This window comes from Rhinoderma darwinii, chromosome 3, assembly GCF_050947455.1.
Source record: "Rhinoderma darwinii isolate aRhiDar2 chromosome 3, aRhiDar2.hap1, whole genome shotgun sequence".
NCBI classification, from domain to species: Eukaryota; Metazoa; Chordata; class Amphibia; order Anura; family Rhinodermatidae; genus Rhinoderma; species Rhinoderma darwinii.
In genome coordinates, this window is record NC_134689.1 from 274137369 (window position 1) to 274156791 (window position 19423).

General features: G+C 40.6%; 1 protein-coding gene across 1 annotated transcript in view; it reads left to right on the forward strand.

Annotated features, from left to right (window-relative positions):
- Positions 1 to 19423, forward strand: part of ADAM10 (ADAM metallopeptidase domain 10) — a 167363-nt gene that overhangs the window by 128947 nt on the left and 18993 nt on the right. The window contains exons 5-9 of the mRNA XM_075857941.1: positions 784 to 887; positions 2412 to 2564; positions 9119 to 9211; positions 14240 to 14423; positions 17965 to 18128. Of these exons, the coding sequence (XP_075714056.1) occupies positions 784 to 887; positions 2412 to 2564; positions 9119 to 9211; positions 14240 to 14423; positions 17965 to 18128 (698 nt within the window). The remainder of the gene's footprint in view (positions 1 to 783; positions 888 to 2411; positions 2565 to 9118; positions 9212 to 14239; positions 14424 to 17964; positions 18129 to 19423) is intronic.

A 19423-nucleotide genomic window follows, 5' to 3' on the forward strand; every position in this document is an offset into this window, starting at 1 on the left:
AATGCTCGTTTTTTAAAAATAAAAACGTTACTGTAATCTACATTGCAGCGCCGATCTGCTGCAATAGCAGATAGGGGTTGCAAAATCTGGTGACAGAGCCTCTTTAACCAATTCTATTATGAAGTTATACTGTCTTCCAATATACTTTCTGTATCAATTCCTCTTTGTTTTCAATAGCTCTACTTGCAATTATTCAATACAAGTCTTCATTTGTTTACTTCCAGCGGATACAAATCTTTCTTGGTCATATGGTGGTCACACTGTGATAGTCTCATGACTAGGGCAGGTATTTATCCACTGAAAGTAAACAATGGTGGTTTCAGACAGACAGAAATGGTGACAGAAATCGGGAAAACTGTGCAGAATTGATACAGAATGGGAGTTACAATGTTGTATAACGTTTCATTATGCGATGAATAACACCAATCTGCTGAAATATTACTTTAAGCTTTTTATTTTGGTTGGGTAACCATTGTAAATCTGCCGTACGCCAACAGTTCTAGGACCCATATTTGTTTCGCAAGACCACAGGTTGTACGTCGCTAATCCAGTCAGTGCTTTCATCTTTTGACTGTTTCTTAGTGAGTTATTCTGCGATTTGTGTATATTACAGGTCTGGTCTATATTGTTCCAATATGTAATATTTTTCCGTTCACTCTGCAAGTTAGTAGGACGTTTACTGTACGAAAGCAACGTGGAATTGTTTTAATGTTCTGTCTGCAACAGAAGTTCTTTGTCAGACTTGGAAGGTTTGTGTAACCACCTTGAATTTCTGCCTTACAGAATATCCTCATAAATATGGAGCTCAGGGGGGATGTGCAGATCACTCTGTGTTTGAAAGGATGAAAATGTATCAGATGTCCGCTCAAAGTGAACCGCAAAACCAGGTAAGGGCCATTTTATTCTTTAGCGCTCTGCCTCTAACTTGCTGCACATTTGGAAATTTGCTCTTAAATCCAAGGAATATGTTAGGCTCTGTTCACATCTGCGCTAGCTTTTCAATCAATTGAGGCGCCGGATCTTGTGTATGACGTAACCCGATTGGAACCCATTAACTTTAATGGGTTTCCTTTAGGGTTTTCGTCATTTTGCTAAACAACGTAACGAAATCTGCGACGGAGGCTCCTAACTGAGTTGTGAACAGTGCCTTAAAGCCGATCTCTGTTTAGTTCAATGATATATACGTAGTGACTGCTGCTTACAAGCAATAATAAAGTTCTTCAGTGGGATTTGTAATGGGAAGTCCATAAAAAAAATATGCTTCGTTCCATGATCACTATGTTTACATGTTGAACCTTTCTGAGATTATATTTTTGGGTTTTTGAGAGATATATATATATATATATATATATATATATATATGTGTGTATATATATATATATATATATTCATATATCTATGATTTATTTATTAAGTTCTCACATGATCATTGGCTCTTGCAGGCAATTCTGATCTCATCAGATGGATCCCTTTCCTGTCTTGTTTTTGTACCGTGTCTTTGCGTGTGCTTTTTAACACCAGGCATATATTATGTACTCTGAGTAATTAAAAATATACATGAATTTAAAGTGTACCTATTGTTAACAAAATTTTTTATCACAATCGCAGCTGAAGGTGTCTGTTAGATGTAGTGCAGCCAGAATTTTGCTTCTAACATGCATTTTATTATTTTTTTTATTCCCTTTCAAAGGAATTCCAATTATGACTCCTGTAAACGTATTACTTTCCGTTTGCTTCTTTTTGTGTGGATAGACTTTTCGGCGCGATATTTGCCCCTTACTTTGTAGTTTCTAACTGCCCACAAATCACATAGTCCTGTGCACAGCACTCTGAGCCAATCAGATGTCTCCCCACTTCTGCTCCCTCTCAGCATGCAGTTTCACAGAAACGGAGAGAAGCTGCAGCTGCATCCCCTCCTCCCCCTTCCTCCCTGATTACTGTTTACTGAATTACTGCAGATGGATGTTGTGGGGACTGAGGTTTCTGAACATGTACAGAGGGACTGGAAGCAGGGAAAGGGGAACTACAGGCTACTGCAAGGTGAGGAAGATCACACCTTCCCCTAATATATTCCAAAGTTTAATTTACTACTAATTTATGCACAAAGAAATGTTAACAATAGGTACACTTTAAAGGAACGATGAACACTGATATTTTGTGTGTTAAGGTGTAAATTAAAGTAATTGTGTTTTGTAAAAAAAACTAGCATATTATTAGTAAAATACATTTAGCATGTTTGATTTGTGGGATCTTCGTATTAACATTACATTGCTGAGCAATCTATATTTTCTGATCGGTCTCTTTTAATATTTATAATAGTTCTGATTTGATCATTCAGTGCTATCTGCTCATACTTTGACTATAGACTAAGCCGTGTGAATTTCATTACTTTTACCTGTAATTGCTATTAGAAACACTTGGAAGAGCATGAAGAGACTGGTCCAGTCATTTTTAGGAAGAAACGAGCAGCCCAGGCAGAGAAAAATACCTGCCAGCTCTACATCCAGACTGACCATCTGTTCTTCAGGAGATACGGCGAAACAAGGGAAGCGGTGATTGCCCAGGTAACATCTCTTGCATGTTGAGATCGCTGTGCTACGTGCAAATTGTTTGCATTTCTATGAGTGCTGAGTTTTTGTGATCAGTTTCTAGCCAGATTTCTTTGTGAGAAATGTAATTTACTCCATTTTAAGTTTTTAATGATTTCAGTTGCATTTTAGAGAAAATGTTTAGAAATCAATATCTCCATAACACATTTAAAATCATTAAACTAACCATAGACAGAATAATTTTTCTGCCGATTTTTCTTCCGTTTGGATGCTATACTTTTTATTTTCCCAATTGAGTTGCATATTTTTGTTATCTGAGCTTAGTTTGTGTATGGTCTTTCTATCCTGCCTTATGTAGGCCTCCGGCAGTACAATAGCGCTATCCGTAAGTAAATTACCCACCCCCCGATAATGAGAAGACACTGTTGTCGAAGTCTAAACCGCAAAGCAAAAAACTGTAGGGGCTTTTACACTGGGCGATTATCGGGCAGACAAGTGTTCATAGAGCGCTCGTTGTTAATTGCCCTGTGCAAACAGGGCAGCGATCAGCAGATGAACTAGCTCGTTAATCTGCTGATTGTATCGTTTTAAAGTAAAGTATTTATCGTTGTTGGCAGCACAGCTCCCTGTGTAAACAGTGAAACGCGCTGTCGACGTGATAACGTATGGGGACAAGCGGTCGGAGTAACAACCACTTGGCCCCATCCATAGCTCCGTGTGACAGGGGCAAAGATCGGCGCTCGCTGCATCAGCAGATTATTGGTTGATGTAATACGGCCTAAGGCCCCATGCACACGACCGTGCCTGCAATTACGGCCCCAGATTGCGGGCACGGCCAGCTGCCGACTGCCACCCGCATTTTCGGGCCGTGCTCCCATACAAAGTATGGGAGCAAGGTCCGCAAAGTGCAAAAGAACGGACATGTTCCATAATTTTCGGAAAAATTTTCTACGGCACGGACACCCATCCGTAGCGCTACGGAAAGGTGTCCGCGTTCAATGAAAGTGAATGGGTCAATTTTTGCAGACCGCAATTGCGGTCTGCAAAAACTGAGGTTTTTTACGGTCGTGTGCATGGGGCCTTAGCCTCATGCACACTACAGTATTTTCATCTATCCAGAAATATTGTCAGTAAATACGGATCTGTAGGCATCCGTATTTCATCAGTATATAGCCAAGGCTGTCCGTACATACGGTCCGTATTCCATCTGTATATACGGATCCTTACAAAAAACGGAGGTTGCAAATAATGTCATCAACATGTTGCCTAGCAATGCTTCCGTAAATACGGACAGTTTACGAATGCACATTAGTAGCCATCCGTATTTACGGAAGCTCCCATAGACATTGATGGGAGAGTCCTTGCCGTAATTACTGACAAGAATAGGACAGGTTCTATCATTTTTTTCAGCACGGACTCCCATCAGTAATAATACTGAAAGGTGTCCGTGGCCAATAGAAGTGAATGGGTCCGTATTTACTGATGAAAAATACGGTCGTGTGCATGGGGCCTTAAAGGGAACCTGTCACCAGCATTTGACCTATTAAACCAGCATTACCGAGTGGTAGTGGGTGAAAAATCATTTCTATATAACCTATAATTATCTTCTTAGTCGGCTCTGTGCCTTTAGTATTCCGTTTTTTAGTGTTCCCACACCGTATGCTAATGAGCAGAAAAGAGTCAAATCTTCGTTTGAAAAGAGTCATATCTTCATTCCTCAAGTCTTTCCGAGTTTACTTCACCTCCTTACTTTTGATTGACAGCTCCTCGCCTTTACCCAGCACACAAAATCCCGCGCTTGTGCATTGATGTCCTCTTCAGGTGTGTGCGCACAAAGGGACATCGGATTATTACGATAAAAGGCGCAAAATGTTTGCAGACCGTTATTTACAGTCAGAGGAGGAATTTAGGAGAGGGGATAATGGCAATGAACTTTTGATAGCAGCGGCCAGTGAGGGATATGTAAAGCTCAATAGGTGAAATTCTGGTGACAGGTTCCCTTTAAGCGGCAGAAAATAACTAGTTGAAGCACACACACAATAGGCTGCTGACATTTCCTATGTGAAAACCACAATGTATCATACCTATTTTTTTTATTTGATATACTCACATACAAAACATAAAAATGAAAACACATGGGTGTAATAAAACCATGATTTAATTAATGTTTAGTTTCTGATTCACTTTATATTACTTTTGTAGAAGTCCGATAGTAAGGTCAGGAAAGCATTGTAACGCGAATATTGGGGTACATTTAGTATACGTGTGCTATGTAACAATTGGGTGTACTGTTGCAGAAAGTAGTGGTAATAAAGGGCAATGTTTTAATATTTGTATATGCAGGTGGCATAATAAAATAAAAATTGTGTAAAGAAATTATTTCTGGAGATATATGAACGTCACATCCTACATAGCTGTTCTGTCGTGATTATTTTTTTTTTCTGATTAATGTGGAAAATCATGTGAGAGAATCCAAATGTCTAATGAATTTATTTGAAAATACGTAAAAGAAAAATAAAAAAAATTCCACAGCATTTTTTTTATCGGAAAAATGTGTTCATTGTTTGCATTTATACCAGTTTGTGATGTGGATATTCTTCATATTGGATTACAGAACTATTGGGACTTTTTTTTCCGGCCATAGCATGTAATGCAATTGATGTGCGGTAAGGACCCATTCACTCTAGTGCATCAGTTGGGTCATACATTGGCCAAAAACACATGTACCCTAAACACCACTAAAGGCCCTTTTACACATGCTAAAGATGATCAGGCAAGCGAGTGTTTTTATGAACGCTCGTTCCCGATCATTGCCCTGTGTAAACAGGGCAATGATCAGCCGATGAACGAGCAAACGCTCGTATAGTTTATGCTGCACAAATATTATAGTTGTTGGCAGCACATTTCCCTGTGTAAATAGGGAGACATGCTGCCGACTTGATGGAATTGCATGGGGACGAGTGATCGTAGTAACGATCGCTCGTCCCCATACGTTACTGATCATGGCCCCTTGTGAAAGGAGCAAATGACCGACGGTCAACGATCCGTCTCCGGGATCGGCGGTTGTTTTTACGGTCCAAATTGGTCGGTGAAAAAGGACCCTGTTTTCCAGAAAGATTAGATAACCTATCCAGACATTTCCCAGTGTCCTCTATGATAGATGGGCAGCATAGCTGATGCACTATGATACTTTACAGCTAGTGTGAACTACTGCCAGCAAAACCGGAGAGTTGGTAGTTTTTCTTTAGTGTAATTGGTTTCTTGCTGAACGAAGACAAAACACAAGGTTACTTAAAACTGGTTGTTTTGACCTTGTGCCTGCTGTATATAAAGTTTCAATGACTGCCATTTTTATCTGCGAGAATCTGATCTCCTATAGTTAAATTGACATGTTCCCGTCTTTAGTATCCGTTTTACTCTGTAGATTGAATATTTTCCTCTATTTCTTTAACCTGCCTCATTTTCTTCTTGTCTTGTGTTCCCCTGATCCAACTCTCCACAAGTGGAGAGAGTTTTTTTTTTTCTCCTCTTTTATCTCTGACCCTTAGTATTTCTGAACACATTATCATCCAGCTGCAGTCTGTGTCTCCCGAGATATCATTACTGTAAATGGTCTGTAGGCTCAGTCCAGTGCCTTGCTTTTCAGTGGTAATTTATATTGAAAAGTGTGAATTTCCATTTTGTTCTCTTTGCTTGAGCGTTTTCTTCCTTCATTCTGTGTGTTGATGTCAAGGGATGAATTTAGCATGTCTTCTTACTAGAAATAACCCAGCCACACAAAGGAAATGTAGAAAAGTCTCTTGAACATTTAGGATTGGAAGTCCTTAGGGTAAAAGTCTTATAAAATAATACTGTTATGCTTCATCCTAACACTTAAACTAAATTGAAAGTGTCAGCCATAAAGGGAGGATGTATCATGTAACGGAACGTAGCACATTAAGTCCTTTTCAGCATGATGGATCCTCCTTTTAAGTATTGCCTCTACTGGTTTTGCGCCTTACCATGGATTTAGGGTATGACCATTTAAATGAGGGACAAATCTCCTGCTAGAATGTGAACGGAATCCGTGGTACGTAACCATGTTCTACTCTTTCCATTACACAGGAGGATCAGTCTCCTTCCGATATTAATAGAACTCTGAAACACGGAAGAACTTGCTTCTTATACAGTTCATTGTTTTTAAACCATGGTTATTTCTGAAGATTTGTGTATATATTAATAACATTTAAGGCTATATTCACACTAGAATGAGAAAAAATGTCAGTTAAAACAGATCAACTTTGGTTTTCATGGCCATTTTGCTTCGGTGTATGTCAACATTTTCATACATTACTCGACCGTCTGACCGTTTTTAACGGCCGTTTGTCATCAGTTTTTTTTATTTTTTTATTTAAACCGCCATAAAGAACGGATGGCAAACAGATGAATTTAATTCGTCATGGTTATATTTTGTCCCAACCCCTGAAAACACCACAGTGCCCATGTAGATAGTGCCGCAATGCCCCCTAGATAGTACCCCCACAAAGTGCCAGTGCCCATTTAGATAGCGCCACAGTGTCCCCTGTAGATAGGGGTGCATTGCATGGTCACGATCGATAGCGGCACCCCCTGTAGATGGCGCCATTGGGGCTCTCGCTAGGAGAGGAATCCTGGTGGAGCCCCTGATATCACTGTCTATATATGGACAGTGACGTCAGGGGCCCCTCCAGGAGCTGAATCCCCAGCCAGCACATTGCCATATATGGTCAGTGACGTCAAGGGCTTTCCCAAGACAGGAGCCCCCGGCAAGAGCTTGCGATGCCCTGGCCGGGGACTCCGTAGTAGAAAGCCCTGACGTCACTGTCAATATATGGACTGTGACGTCAGGGGCGTCCCCAGCTCAGTGCTTAAAGTAGTGCTTGTGAGGGTCAGGATCAGTTTTTAACGGCCATAACCAGGATTGATTTCTGAAAAACCACCGTTAAAATCTAATCCATTGACTTCTATGGGGTCCGTGAAAACGGCCAAAAATAAAACGTTCTATTTTTTTTGACGACCAGTATTCATGGGCTGTAAAAAAAAAAACTCTGTAAATACAGCCATAGAACTGAATTGTTGTGAAAACGGCCGTGACTGTCATTAAAAAAAAAATAGATTCCACACCTATTCATCAGCAAGCTGTGTACTACATGGGATCCAGTCTACAGATCGATCAGCCTGTAATCTGATAGCTAGGCAACTCTGCAGTAGATTCTCATTGATCCCACATTTAATGGGAAATATTCCAATTAGAGCTTCATTCTAAAGCTGGTAATACGCTAAATCCACAGTAAGCGCATAGCCAGTTCAGACAATACGTAAAGGAAAGGGGGTTGTACAGGTTTAGAAATACATAGTGGCTTTCGTTCTGAAACCGCGCCACAACTGTCCATGGGTTATCTGGTATTGCAGCTCTGCTCCATTGCAGTGAATGTGGTTGAGCTGCAATACCACACACAACCCGTGTACAGGTGTGGCGCTGTATTTGGAAGACCGCAGCCCTGTTATTCCAATCTTGTACAATACCTTTAAATGGAGGATCCATCATGCTGAAAATGACTTATTGTGCTAGGGATTTAAGACCGTAGTTTTCACAACGACTTGTCTGTGGAAGTTGTCGTTCTAAAAGACTACATCATAAGATAAAGCAACAAATTGCTGTTCGATCTGTGCCTTGATCTGTGGCCTTGTCTGTGTTTCAATTGATAAGAGGCAGATCTGTTTGACATGAACGTGGAAAAATCAAACGCGGCAGATCAACATTTCCATAGCTATTAGTCTTCGGTCATCTGGACATCCTGAAATCTTAAAGGGTAACTAAACGTGTGAGCGCTCAGCTGCTTCGTTTCTGTTTGGCTTTTTCCGGAAAAGTGATGTAGTGGAGTATGGGCTCATAGAATGTCTATTGAGTCCGTATACCGCTACATCGATTTCCGGAAAAAGCCGATCAGAAATGAAGCAGCCGAGTACTCTCTGGAGCGCTTCTGCCTCTTCGTTTTAGCGATTGGTGGGGGTGTCGGACCCCCACCAATCAAAACTTCTGAGCGTTTAGTTGGACGTTTAGTTACCCTTTAAATGTATGGCCTTCTGTATATGTCAATCTAAACATTTGTCAGAACTGCTTCTAGAGAAAAAATAGCCAATCTCACTGTAGGTCTTCACAGGTAGTATTAGAATACTTGGACTACACTAGAGTTATTCAGATGGCAAATTTCCAGTGATTACCGTTGACTGACCTGTCCCCTGAAATTTTCAGCCACATTATCTGCCAGGCTATGCAGCAGACTTTGGCACAGCTAAATCTACAAACTTCAAAAGATATTTGTATCAAGGGAAACCTGGTACAAAGATGTCCTGTCTTGGTTTTTCTGTATGTGCTGTAACTTTGAAGCTATGTATGTGACAAATTCAGCTCTGCTACATATGTTTTGTAGATGTTTATCAACCTGTGTCCGGTACAGTTGTTTTTTTTTAGTTTTTTATTTTATTTACTTCCTTAGCAGCTATATCTTTGTATGAAATAATATATATATATTTTTTCCTTTTAACAGATATCCAGCCATGTGAAAGCTATTGATACAATTTATCAATCAACGGATTTCATGGGGATTCGAAACATTAGCTTCATGGTGAAGCGTATTAGAGTAAGTATTTCTTGAAGCTGTTTCACTCTTTCATGCAGTCCACACCATTCTGGAGCAAATATTTCACTGGTGTTTTCATTCTATTTTTATTCTTGTGGACACCATTTTTTTTTTTTTTTTAGTACCAACCAGTTTGCGACAGGTTATTAGGTGCTTCAATTTATTACATACATCCTTTACTAGTAATAGGTGGACACGCATCTGTCTGCACACAATATAACAGAATCATGTCTCCTAATACTGTTCTTGTCTAGTCTTGCCATCCGACAGAAGATCACCGTGTGTACTCTACCTCCAGGTAAATGTCCTCCAGCTTCCAGGAAATATGTACTATATCTACATGGTCCTTTAAAGGGGTCTTCCAACATTTTGCCTTAAATGGTCACGAACAATAGAACTAGCGAATATAAGAAACTTAAAAATATCTTATTAGAGAAATATGCCTCTTTCTCCAACGATGAGTTGCTTCTCCCCCTCTCCCTGCACTGATCATTCACTTGCAATTTACTGCTAAAGCCGTATTGAGAGATGAGTTATCGGATCGCTGAGTGATCAGGTGACAGACGCATAGATGCTGCTGCAGTTTCTAGTAAGTGTTCTATCTCACTGCAGTGCTGGATTCTCAGCTACAATACTCATCCATGCTGCTGCAGCTTTTATATATGTGATAGAAGAGCAGGATTCGCCCCCTTCTATCTCTGTGTGCAGTGTATAGAAGACAGCTCTGTCGACTAGCTCAGAGAAAGCTGCGGATTAGCGAGAGCCTGCAGAGTCGAAAACTGCTAAAAATGCCATATGCAAGTCATACAATGACCAGAAATAGTGTTCTTCCTCATCTACACACATATGACCGCTTATTCTGAGAACTGACATGAAAGGTTTAGCATGCTTTAAAACAATGTTTGATCTTTAGGGGACTGAACTCTAAATGTGCCTATACACATCAGGTGACCGTTGGAATAATGATGTATGGTAGTATCCCAATTTTACCCCCAACAGCGTATGTCGGTTGAAAGAAGTATTGGGCATGCCATTACTGCATTTTTTGGAAAAAACGCTAAGGCCAGACACCCAAATTTAATGGCTAGCGTTTATTAAGCAGTTTGCGCCAGGTTTTGACACTGCAGTGCTAATGTCGTAGGTGATGACCTGTAATGTTTTATCGGTGCAATTTGTGACTACAATGTAACATCTGGCTACTGCTGTACGTTACTTTGGCACCCAAACCACAAATAATTGTATATGTGAACATACCATAGCAGCTCTAAGCATTATAAAGCAGTAGGATTACTGCTCTTGCTGCACTTTTTACAATGATGATTTTTGTTTAGAGAAACCCTCTTAAACTTTTGAAGTTTCTGTTTCTATCAGGACTAAAATTGTTTAACCCACTTCCCGCTCCTTGACGTACTATTAGGTCATGGTAAGTGGAGACAAGGAAGAGACTGTGATCTAGCGCTTGTCAGTAAATAAAAGGAATCTAAGTTCCAATTTTATTGAAATTCGAGTTAAAAATATAAATTCAAAGTACTGAAGGGTGTATAGCAATTATATTTCACCTACGCGTTTCAGACACGTGCAGTGTCCATCATGGCATATGTGATGTCATGGTAAGTGCATCGTTCGCGCTCCATGACCTAATAGTACGTTGCGGTGTCCCCACTGATTAGCCACTCAAAAGTAGCGTTCAATAGCGATTGCGGCTTCTTAGGGGTTAAACAATGGTTGTGGTGCTTTTTCTCCTTTATTCCTTGTAAAAAATTAAAAAATTTACCTCTACTTTGCCTTAAATTGCTGTGAACTGCCTAAAGGGTTAAGAAGCTTTCTAAATGCTGTTTTGAATACTTGGAGGGGTCTAGTTTTTAAAAGGGGGTGGTTATGGGGGTTTCTAATATAAAAGGCCCTCAAAGCCATTTCAGAACTGAACTGGTACCTAAAAACAAAAAAGAGGCTTTTGACATTTTCTTCAAAATATTTGAAATTTGCTTCTCATGTTCTAAACTTTGTAACATCCTAGAAGAATAAAAGAATGTTAAAAAAATAATGCCAACATATGGTATATGTAAACTAGTTACTATTTTGTGTGGTATTACTATCTGTCTTACAAGCAGATACATTTAAATTCTGAAAAATGCTATTTTTTCACAAATAAACACTGAATATATCGACCAAATTTTACCACTAACATAAAGCCCAATGTGTCACAAGAAAATAATCTCAATCGCTTGGATAGGCATAAGCATTCCAGAGTTATTACCACATAAATTGACACGTCACATTTTAAAAATTGGCTCTGAGCCTTAAGGCCTAAACTAGGCTGCCTCTTTATGGGGTTAAAATAATCATCCTGACAACTAGAGCTACATTAGAAAATGACTTCTATGGTGTACAGACATCTGTAAGGAGGGATTTTGTTGAGTGACTAGTCATCTGAAAATGATGGTAAACGACTATATTTTCACTCTCCTGAGAGCGTCTATAGAAAATTGTTGTTCCAAAACTACTGTTAAAACTCATGGTGGAAGATACTGTCTCAATCGACCATACGTTACCGTATGTTACTTTAAAAGCAGCTTGAAGCTATACTGCTTTGTGTCACATGATCCACCAATAGTATAGGAGATGTGACAAGCATCATTGCAGTCTGGCATTAAAGATAAGAGATTGAATCTTTCTGCAATTCTCAGTGCAATTATTTTATTGAGAACAGATTGCCTCTGTAGTCCGTCTCCTTTTTTTTAAATTGTGAAGCAGCAAGTATACGATGTGGCCAAAATTATGTGGACACCTGACTATCCCACCTGTATCCGCTTGTTGGACATCCCCTTCCAAAACCATGTGTTAATAGTAAGTCCCCCTTTTGGGGACACAATGGCCTCCACTCTTTTAGGAAGACTTTCCACAAGATTTTGGAGTGCCTGTGGACATTTGGACCCATTCAGCCAAAAGAGCATTTCTAAGATCAGGCACTGATATTGGACGACATTGTCTGGCTCGCAATTGGCGTTCAAATTCATCCCAAATGTGTTGGATGGACTTGGTCAGGGCTCTGTACAGACCGCTCTAATTCCTTCACTCCAAACTTCTCAAAACATGTCTTAATAGACCTCAGGGGCGTAGCTAGGGGGGGCAGGCGGGGCATGTGCCCCTGGCGCAACTACAAGGGAAGGAAGGGGGGGCGCCGACCAGGGGAGTGGAGGCATGTGCCCTTCGGGCCAATACCCCCATAGACCTTTAGTGCCATGGGCAGCGCATGGGACAGGAGCGGGAGCTGTGTAATGTATGCTCGATGTTCTCCTGCACAGGCAGAGCGTGTGTGCTCCGGGCGGCTGCATTATACGTCATATAATGCAGCCGGCCATACACTCTGCCTGTGAGGAGAGCACCATTGAAGTGCTCAGCCCCAGCTAGCAGGGAGGATGGAGGAAGAGAGGGCTGGGGAGGAGCAGTCTTACACACAGCTCTCCTGCTGCCTGCAACGTGTGACCCCCTCATAACATGAAGATCCCTCCACGGAGCTCCGGACTGATAAGTACAGCTGTGTGGTGTGTGTGTGTGTATAATTGTTTTTTGTGTGGGATGCGGGATTTGACTGTATGCCTCATGCACACTTCCGTCGGCCGTTGCACTGCTGCTAATGACGGTTCCGTGAATCACGGACCTCACAGGGATGGCTTCCGTGTGCAGTCCGTTGTTTCACGGACCAAATCAATGCAAAGGCCAAGATTGTTCCGTCAAAAACGGGCAGGAGTAGGACCTGCCCTATTTTTGAGGGAACGATGGCAGGGTTCTGTTAAAACAACGGAAGTGTGCATGGATCCATTGAAATGAATGTGTCAGGGTGCTATCAGTTCAAACAACGGATAGCAGGCTGATGAAAAAAAACCTGAAGTGGGCATGAGGCCTAAGGCCTCAAGCACACATCCGTTGCCATTTATACGGATGTATATCACGGATCAGCAAAACAAGGACCGCACATAGAACTATACTGCTTGTAAAATGTACAAATGGCTTTATGCTTCAGTTACATTAAAATAAAAGTTAAAAAAAAAGTTACACCTCATTGATTGGTTGAGAAAGCAAACATGGTGAGTGGGAAGGAGATGTCGGGAAAGAGTTTGGGGGCGGGGCGTGCGCCAAGATGAATCTTTGCCCCGGGTGCAGGAGAACCTAGCTACGCCTCTGATAGACCTTGCTTTAAGTGACTTCCCCAAACTGTTGCCACAAAGTTGGAAGGATACAATTGTCTAATGTCTTTGTATGATGTGGCATTTATATTACCCTTCACTGGAACGAAGGGGTCAAGCCCAAACCCTGAAAAACAGCCCCAGACCATTGTTCCTCCATCAAATTTGACAGTAGGCACTATGCATTCCGGCAGGTAACGTTCTCCTGGCATCCGCCAAAGCCACATTCGCTCATCAGACTGCCAGATAGGGAAATGTGGTTTATCACTTCAGAGAACACGTTTCCACTGCTCCAGAGTCCAGTAGAGATGCGCTTTGCATTACTCCAGTCAACACTTGCCATTTCACGTTGTGATCTTGGGCTTGTGTGCAGCTGCTGGACCATGGAAAGCAGTTTCATGAAGCGCCTGACGCTCCGTTCTTGTGCTGATGTCACTGCCAGAGGCAGTTTTAAGCTCTGTAGCTAGTGATATGACATTCAGTGGCCTCCGCTCTGAGTTTCTGACTGAGCTTCTGCTACTCCTAGACATTTCCCCTTTGTAACAATATCACTACGTTGATCGTAGCAGATCAGAAATTTCACACACTGACTAGTGGCAAAGGTGGCATCCTATAACAGTCTCATGGAGCCCTTCAGTACGACCGATTCTACTACCAATATTTGTCTATGGGGATTGCATGGCTGTGTGCTTGATTTTTATTTATCTGTTTGCAATTGGTGTGGCTGAAACACCTGAGCTCAATGATTAGAATGGGTATCGATACACTTTTGGCTATAGGGTTTGTTTTGTAGCAGTTCTTATTATACACAGTAAGGGTATTTCATTGTTTCTTCTTCCAGATCAACACTACAGCAGATGAAAAAGATCCCTCAAATCCCTTCCGATTTCCCAATATTGGAGTTGAAAAGTTCCTTGAGCTAAACTCTGAACAGAACCATGATGACTACTGCTTGGCCTATGTATTTACAGACAGAGATTTTGATGACGGTGTCCTTGGACTGGCTTGGGTTGGAGCCCCCTCAGGTACGATAGATATATATATATATATATATATATATATATATATATATATATATATATAGATAGATAGATAGATATAATTATTTTTCTGTTATCGATCTACCAAGCGTCTCGAGGAATATAAGGTTGTGCTCTATGTATGGACCAAATTCTAACTAGAAGTTATGACGGTTGACATTTCTACATACACCAACATACACTCGTTTTGACTTGGTGGGATGCAATGGTAATGTCCTTAGAATACTTTCTTGTTCCATGTTTTGCTCTTATTCTATATATTGTTCTAGGGAAGCTCTCCTATAATGTCTGTCACTGCTGCATATTTTTTGTTCCGAGCGGTTTCATTACACCAAGCCAAGAAGGCATATAATTGCATAGTTGCCAACTTTTGAAAATAAAATCCTGTAACTCTTTAAACCCCACACTTTCTGCCTGGGAACACCCCAAAATGCCCATTTTGCATACGCACTGTCATGCGATGATCATTACTGTTGTCCACTATACCGGTGTCACAGAATTGCAAAAATCTCTACTTCTCCCTTCCGTAGTCTGGAGTTGTGCACTGCTTGTGATATTTATGCTGTTACATAGGGCTCACTCTCCCGCCTTTAGACCGGCATCTGTGGCTCTCTACTATCTGTGTTGATTTCTACAATCAAGGCGGCAGACAAAAGCTGGATTAGTGCTCATGATCACAAATTTACCCCAGGTTGGGCGTCTTAGAGAAGAATATCTGAAATCCGCAGCAGAATAGAGCATAATAAAATGATCAATTATTTCTACTGCGTGTGAATATAGTTTTCTAAACTCCAAGTACGTGCATTGTACTGCATTTTGTTGAGGGCTTTTTGGTATATAAAAGCATAGCCTTAAAATGTGATTGAGGTTAGGGGGGGGGGGGCTGGGAGCTAGGGGATGTCTGCTCTTCAGAAAATATACATACTTCGGCCCCATGCACACAACTGTATTTTTCATCCATAATTACGGACCCATTCTATGGACACTTCTTTCCGTATTTGTATGGAGGGTGTCTGTGCCATAGAAATGATAGAACATGTCCTTTGTTTTGTTTGTAATTAAGGCATGGATTCACCATAGTCTCTGGGCACTTCTGTAATTCTGGACGGCTACGGATGTGCATCTGTTGCCATCCGTAATTATGGAAGAATTGCTATGCGGCGCCAGGGGATTACCCAAGAGTCCCCCGTTTTATTTGCGGATCCGTAACCGTATTTATGGACACCGTTCTGTATATGCAGATGATTTACATGTAAATGGGTCTTTGGGACAGCGTTATGTATTATGTTAGCTTGAAAACTTTCATACTACTTTTTAGGGGATTCAAGTTGTTACTGACAGGTAGTATGATAAAAGACTTCATAGGGCAAGGTCATTCCTCAAATTGTGTGGCGCACATATTGATGTATTAGGAATAAAAATGAGATGAGTGCAGGTGTCTCTTCACAGCGGGAATGCTGTTCTCTACATTTGCAGCTACAGGAAGTCCCACTGAGATGGTTCCTGAACAAGGACAGATCTGTTTTTCGACTCCCCACTTGTAGCTCACACTAGTACAGTATGGCGCAAGCATGTGACTACTGCTGGCTAAGTGACTTTCTTTGCTTTCCTGGTTCCTTGTCATTGATTTCCACTCAAAAGCATATTCAGTAACTTAAAGCGGATCTGCAGATATTTAATCATTTTTTTGTACAGATGTGCCTCAGGGTGCACTATTAAAATGCGGTATTTTTCTCATTACAAATATTCATATCTTACCATTTTCTGGGAGATTTTGCCTTTTCTGCCTTACAACTGCTTCAAGTGAAATGAACGTAAACCATTAGAAGACTATTGATATTTGTAGCTCTGAGTGCATATGGGTTGTCATTTTAGGATAGAGGGGCATTACCTCTTGTGTATTAGTCCAAATTGGACGCAAAAGCCAGAGGATTTGACCATGGAAGTCGCATTCTCCAAACGGGGAAGAGCGAGGTGAGCAGGGAAGTGTCTATATATTTGTATGCTGCTTCTGTGGCAAAAGGCAGTCCTCCATAGCTTTCATTGTGGTTTCAGCTTCCTATACTCAAAGGAGAAAGAGTATCTCTGGAGCACCATTGACTGGTCTTTCAGGTGAAATATTGCGCACATTGAGAAAAGATGAACGTTTGTGAGCAAATTGTACGTTTTTGGGTGGATTATGGATATCCGTGTCCTTATGAGACCACCCCTATTTAAAAGACATATATATACTGACGTAATGATCAGCTGATCATCGCGGGTCCAACTTCTCTAACTATGTCTGGGCATGCATTTCCTCTTCCGGGGAAATAGTTTTACATTACATCCGCCAAAGTTAGATTCACTCTTTGTGAGCTACTCTCTGCACTGGCTCATAGAGGAAGTTCCGAACAAGACCCATAGAAACTGGTTGTCTTCATGTGACCACCCCTTTAAGGGAAAGTATTACCTAAAATGTAATATCTTTTTCATTTATATTAAGCTAATCACTTAATATAAATGAAAGTGTTCCCTTACATTTTTATGTGACTCGTTTAGTCTATGTTTACATTTGCGTTGTGTCTACGGTTTATAACAGAAGCCCCAAAACCATGCTGGATCTGTCCGACCAAGGATACCACCGTCACCAGACAAACCCTATTTACTTATAGTAGTGTCTTTCGGGTTCCAGCATGGTGTCAGTACAGTAGTTTTAACAAGAAAAATAACTTTGTACGCAGCGCTTTTTTTCCTGTCACATATGACTAGATCTACGTCGAGATGCGAAAAGAGACTTATTTGTAAGGTTTAGCTTTACATTTCATGAAATGGTATGCGCTACTTTAAAGGGAACCTGTCACCAGCATTTTACCTATTGAACTCTACTCACCCCTCGCTGGCCGCTGCTTTTAAAAGTTCATTGCCGTTATCCCCTCTCCTAAACTCCTCCTCTGACTGTAAATAATGGTCTGCAAATATTTTGCGCCTTTTTATGGTGCTAATCTGGCAGTCCCGTTCGTTCCTTTTCTTATGCCCGTCCACCGCCGAATACTGGCCCACCCTAAATGCGGTCAATCAAAAGTAAGGAGACGAGTTTAAGTCGGAAAGGCTTGAGGAATAAACGAACGAAGATATGACACTCTTATGCTCATTCGCATACGGAGCAGGAACACTAGAAAACTGACTACTAAAGGTACAAAACCTACTTAGAAGATAATTATAGGTCACATAAAAATGATTTTCACCCACTTCCACCAAGTATTGCTGGTTTAATAGGTGAAATGCTACCATATAAATCACAGTTTAACTAGGTTCCTCCTGGTCTTAACCTGGCTATTTCAGTGCAACCTACAGTCTAACCTGCGGTTTTAGTTGTTCAATCGACATATTTTATTTACGAGCTCAAAAAGACTACAACTTGCTTACAAAAGGCTTATGTGTAACGAAGATGTTACTCATTTTCAATACTTGCTGAAGTTACTGTGGTAGTTGGAGCGTATTTCTTCAGAGTGAAATTTTTTTATTTTAAATATTTTTCTACTTTTAGGAAGCTCAGGTGGAATATGTGAAAAGAGCAAACTCTACTCCGATGGAAAGAAAAAGTCCTTGAACACTGGAATCATCACTGTACAGAATTACGGCTCCCATGTTCCTCCCAAAGTTTCTCATATCACTTTTGCACACGAAGTGGGACATAACTTTGGCTCACCAGTAAGTCTGCAATAAGGTTTCTGAACTGAATTGGAAATCTGGTGGAGAGTTTGGTTTAGGTTTGGTGGTCCCATAATAAGATGGATGTACTGTGTGTGTATTTCTTATAATGGATTCTATGGGACGCAGTAAGTAAAGTTTTTTATTTACCTGGGAACTTGTTGTGCTCCAAATGGATCCACCATCAGATTAAGGCTTCATTCATACTGAAGTATTATCCTATTGTTTAAAAACGGTCTGTATTCTGGATGTAGCACCCATACCTACTGCAGTTCTACTGGACTGAGCTTACAGCATCATAGGGATTTAGGGCACTATAAATTTGGTTCGGTCAGACTGCAGGGGTCGGGGGTTACATCCAAAATACAGACGGTTTTTAAATACGGGTATAATACATCAGTCTGAATGAGGCTTCGGTGGCACAAACTGATGGACTCCTGTTTTATATACCTGGATATTGTGGCGCAAAATATGTTGATTAGGCTGTCAAGGACGACTATTCAATCCCCATGGCGTGATTTATCTAATGCTCAATATTGTTTAATCTTGCCGAAGGCCTGTACACATGTCATTACACAGAGCAGAGGATCTCTTATTTTATTTTTTATTTTTGTCATTATTTTACCACACAAAATTCAAGAACCCGAAGTACACAAAAAATGATGTGATATTTAGTGGTGACAATGTTGCGGAGTATTATGTCCATATTATATGCTGTGAGCGGAGACTCATGAATACGCCACACTTGATATCTTTGCATTCTTCTCACTGCACTGGCTACATTGACATTCACATATTTAGCAGAGCGGTTTCAATGCTGGGTCACCCAGGTATTCCTAACCAATTTAAGGAAACCAAATGCACCTTTCCTCAACCATGGATGAAGAATGGTTATATGTGGCATGTAAGCAAACACATCTGTACACAGTCAGAGAGGCCTACTCTTGTGGGATTTTTTGAGATACTGTATGTTCCAAATTTTGTGCATGTCATATAGTTTATATTTAATATATTTTATTTTCATTGTTCTGGATATCCCCTCTTTTCTGGATTAATGCAGCTTATTACAACACATTTTTGTATCATAAAATTTACTTTGACTTTTAAAGGCTTTATACACCTTTTTAGAATTGCCTTTTTTAATTTTTAAATAAAAATGTGTATTTGGTGCAACTTTCTAAATACTTTTTGAAAAATTAGTTTTACTTTTTGTATCCTCTATACAGAGCAGCTGTATCTGGCACTGAAATCTGTATCTGTCAGGTCTGCGGCGCTGACAGGTTTAGTGACAGTGG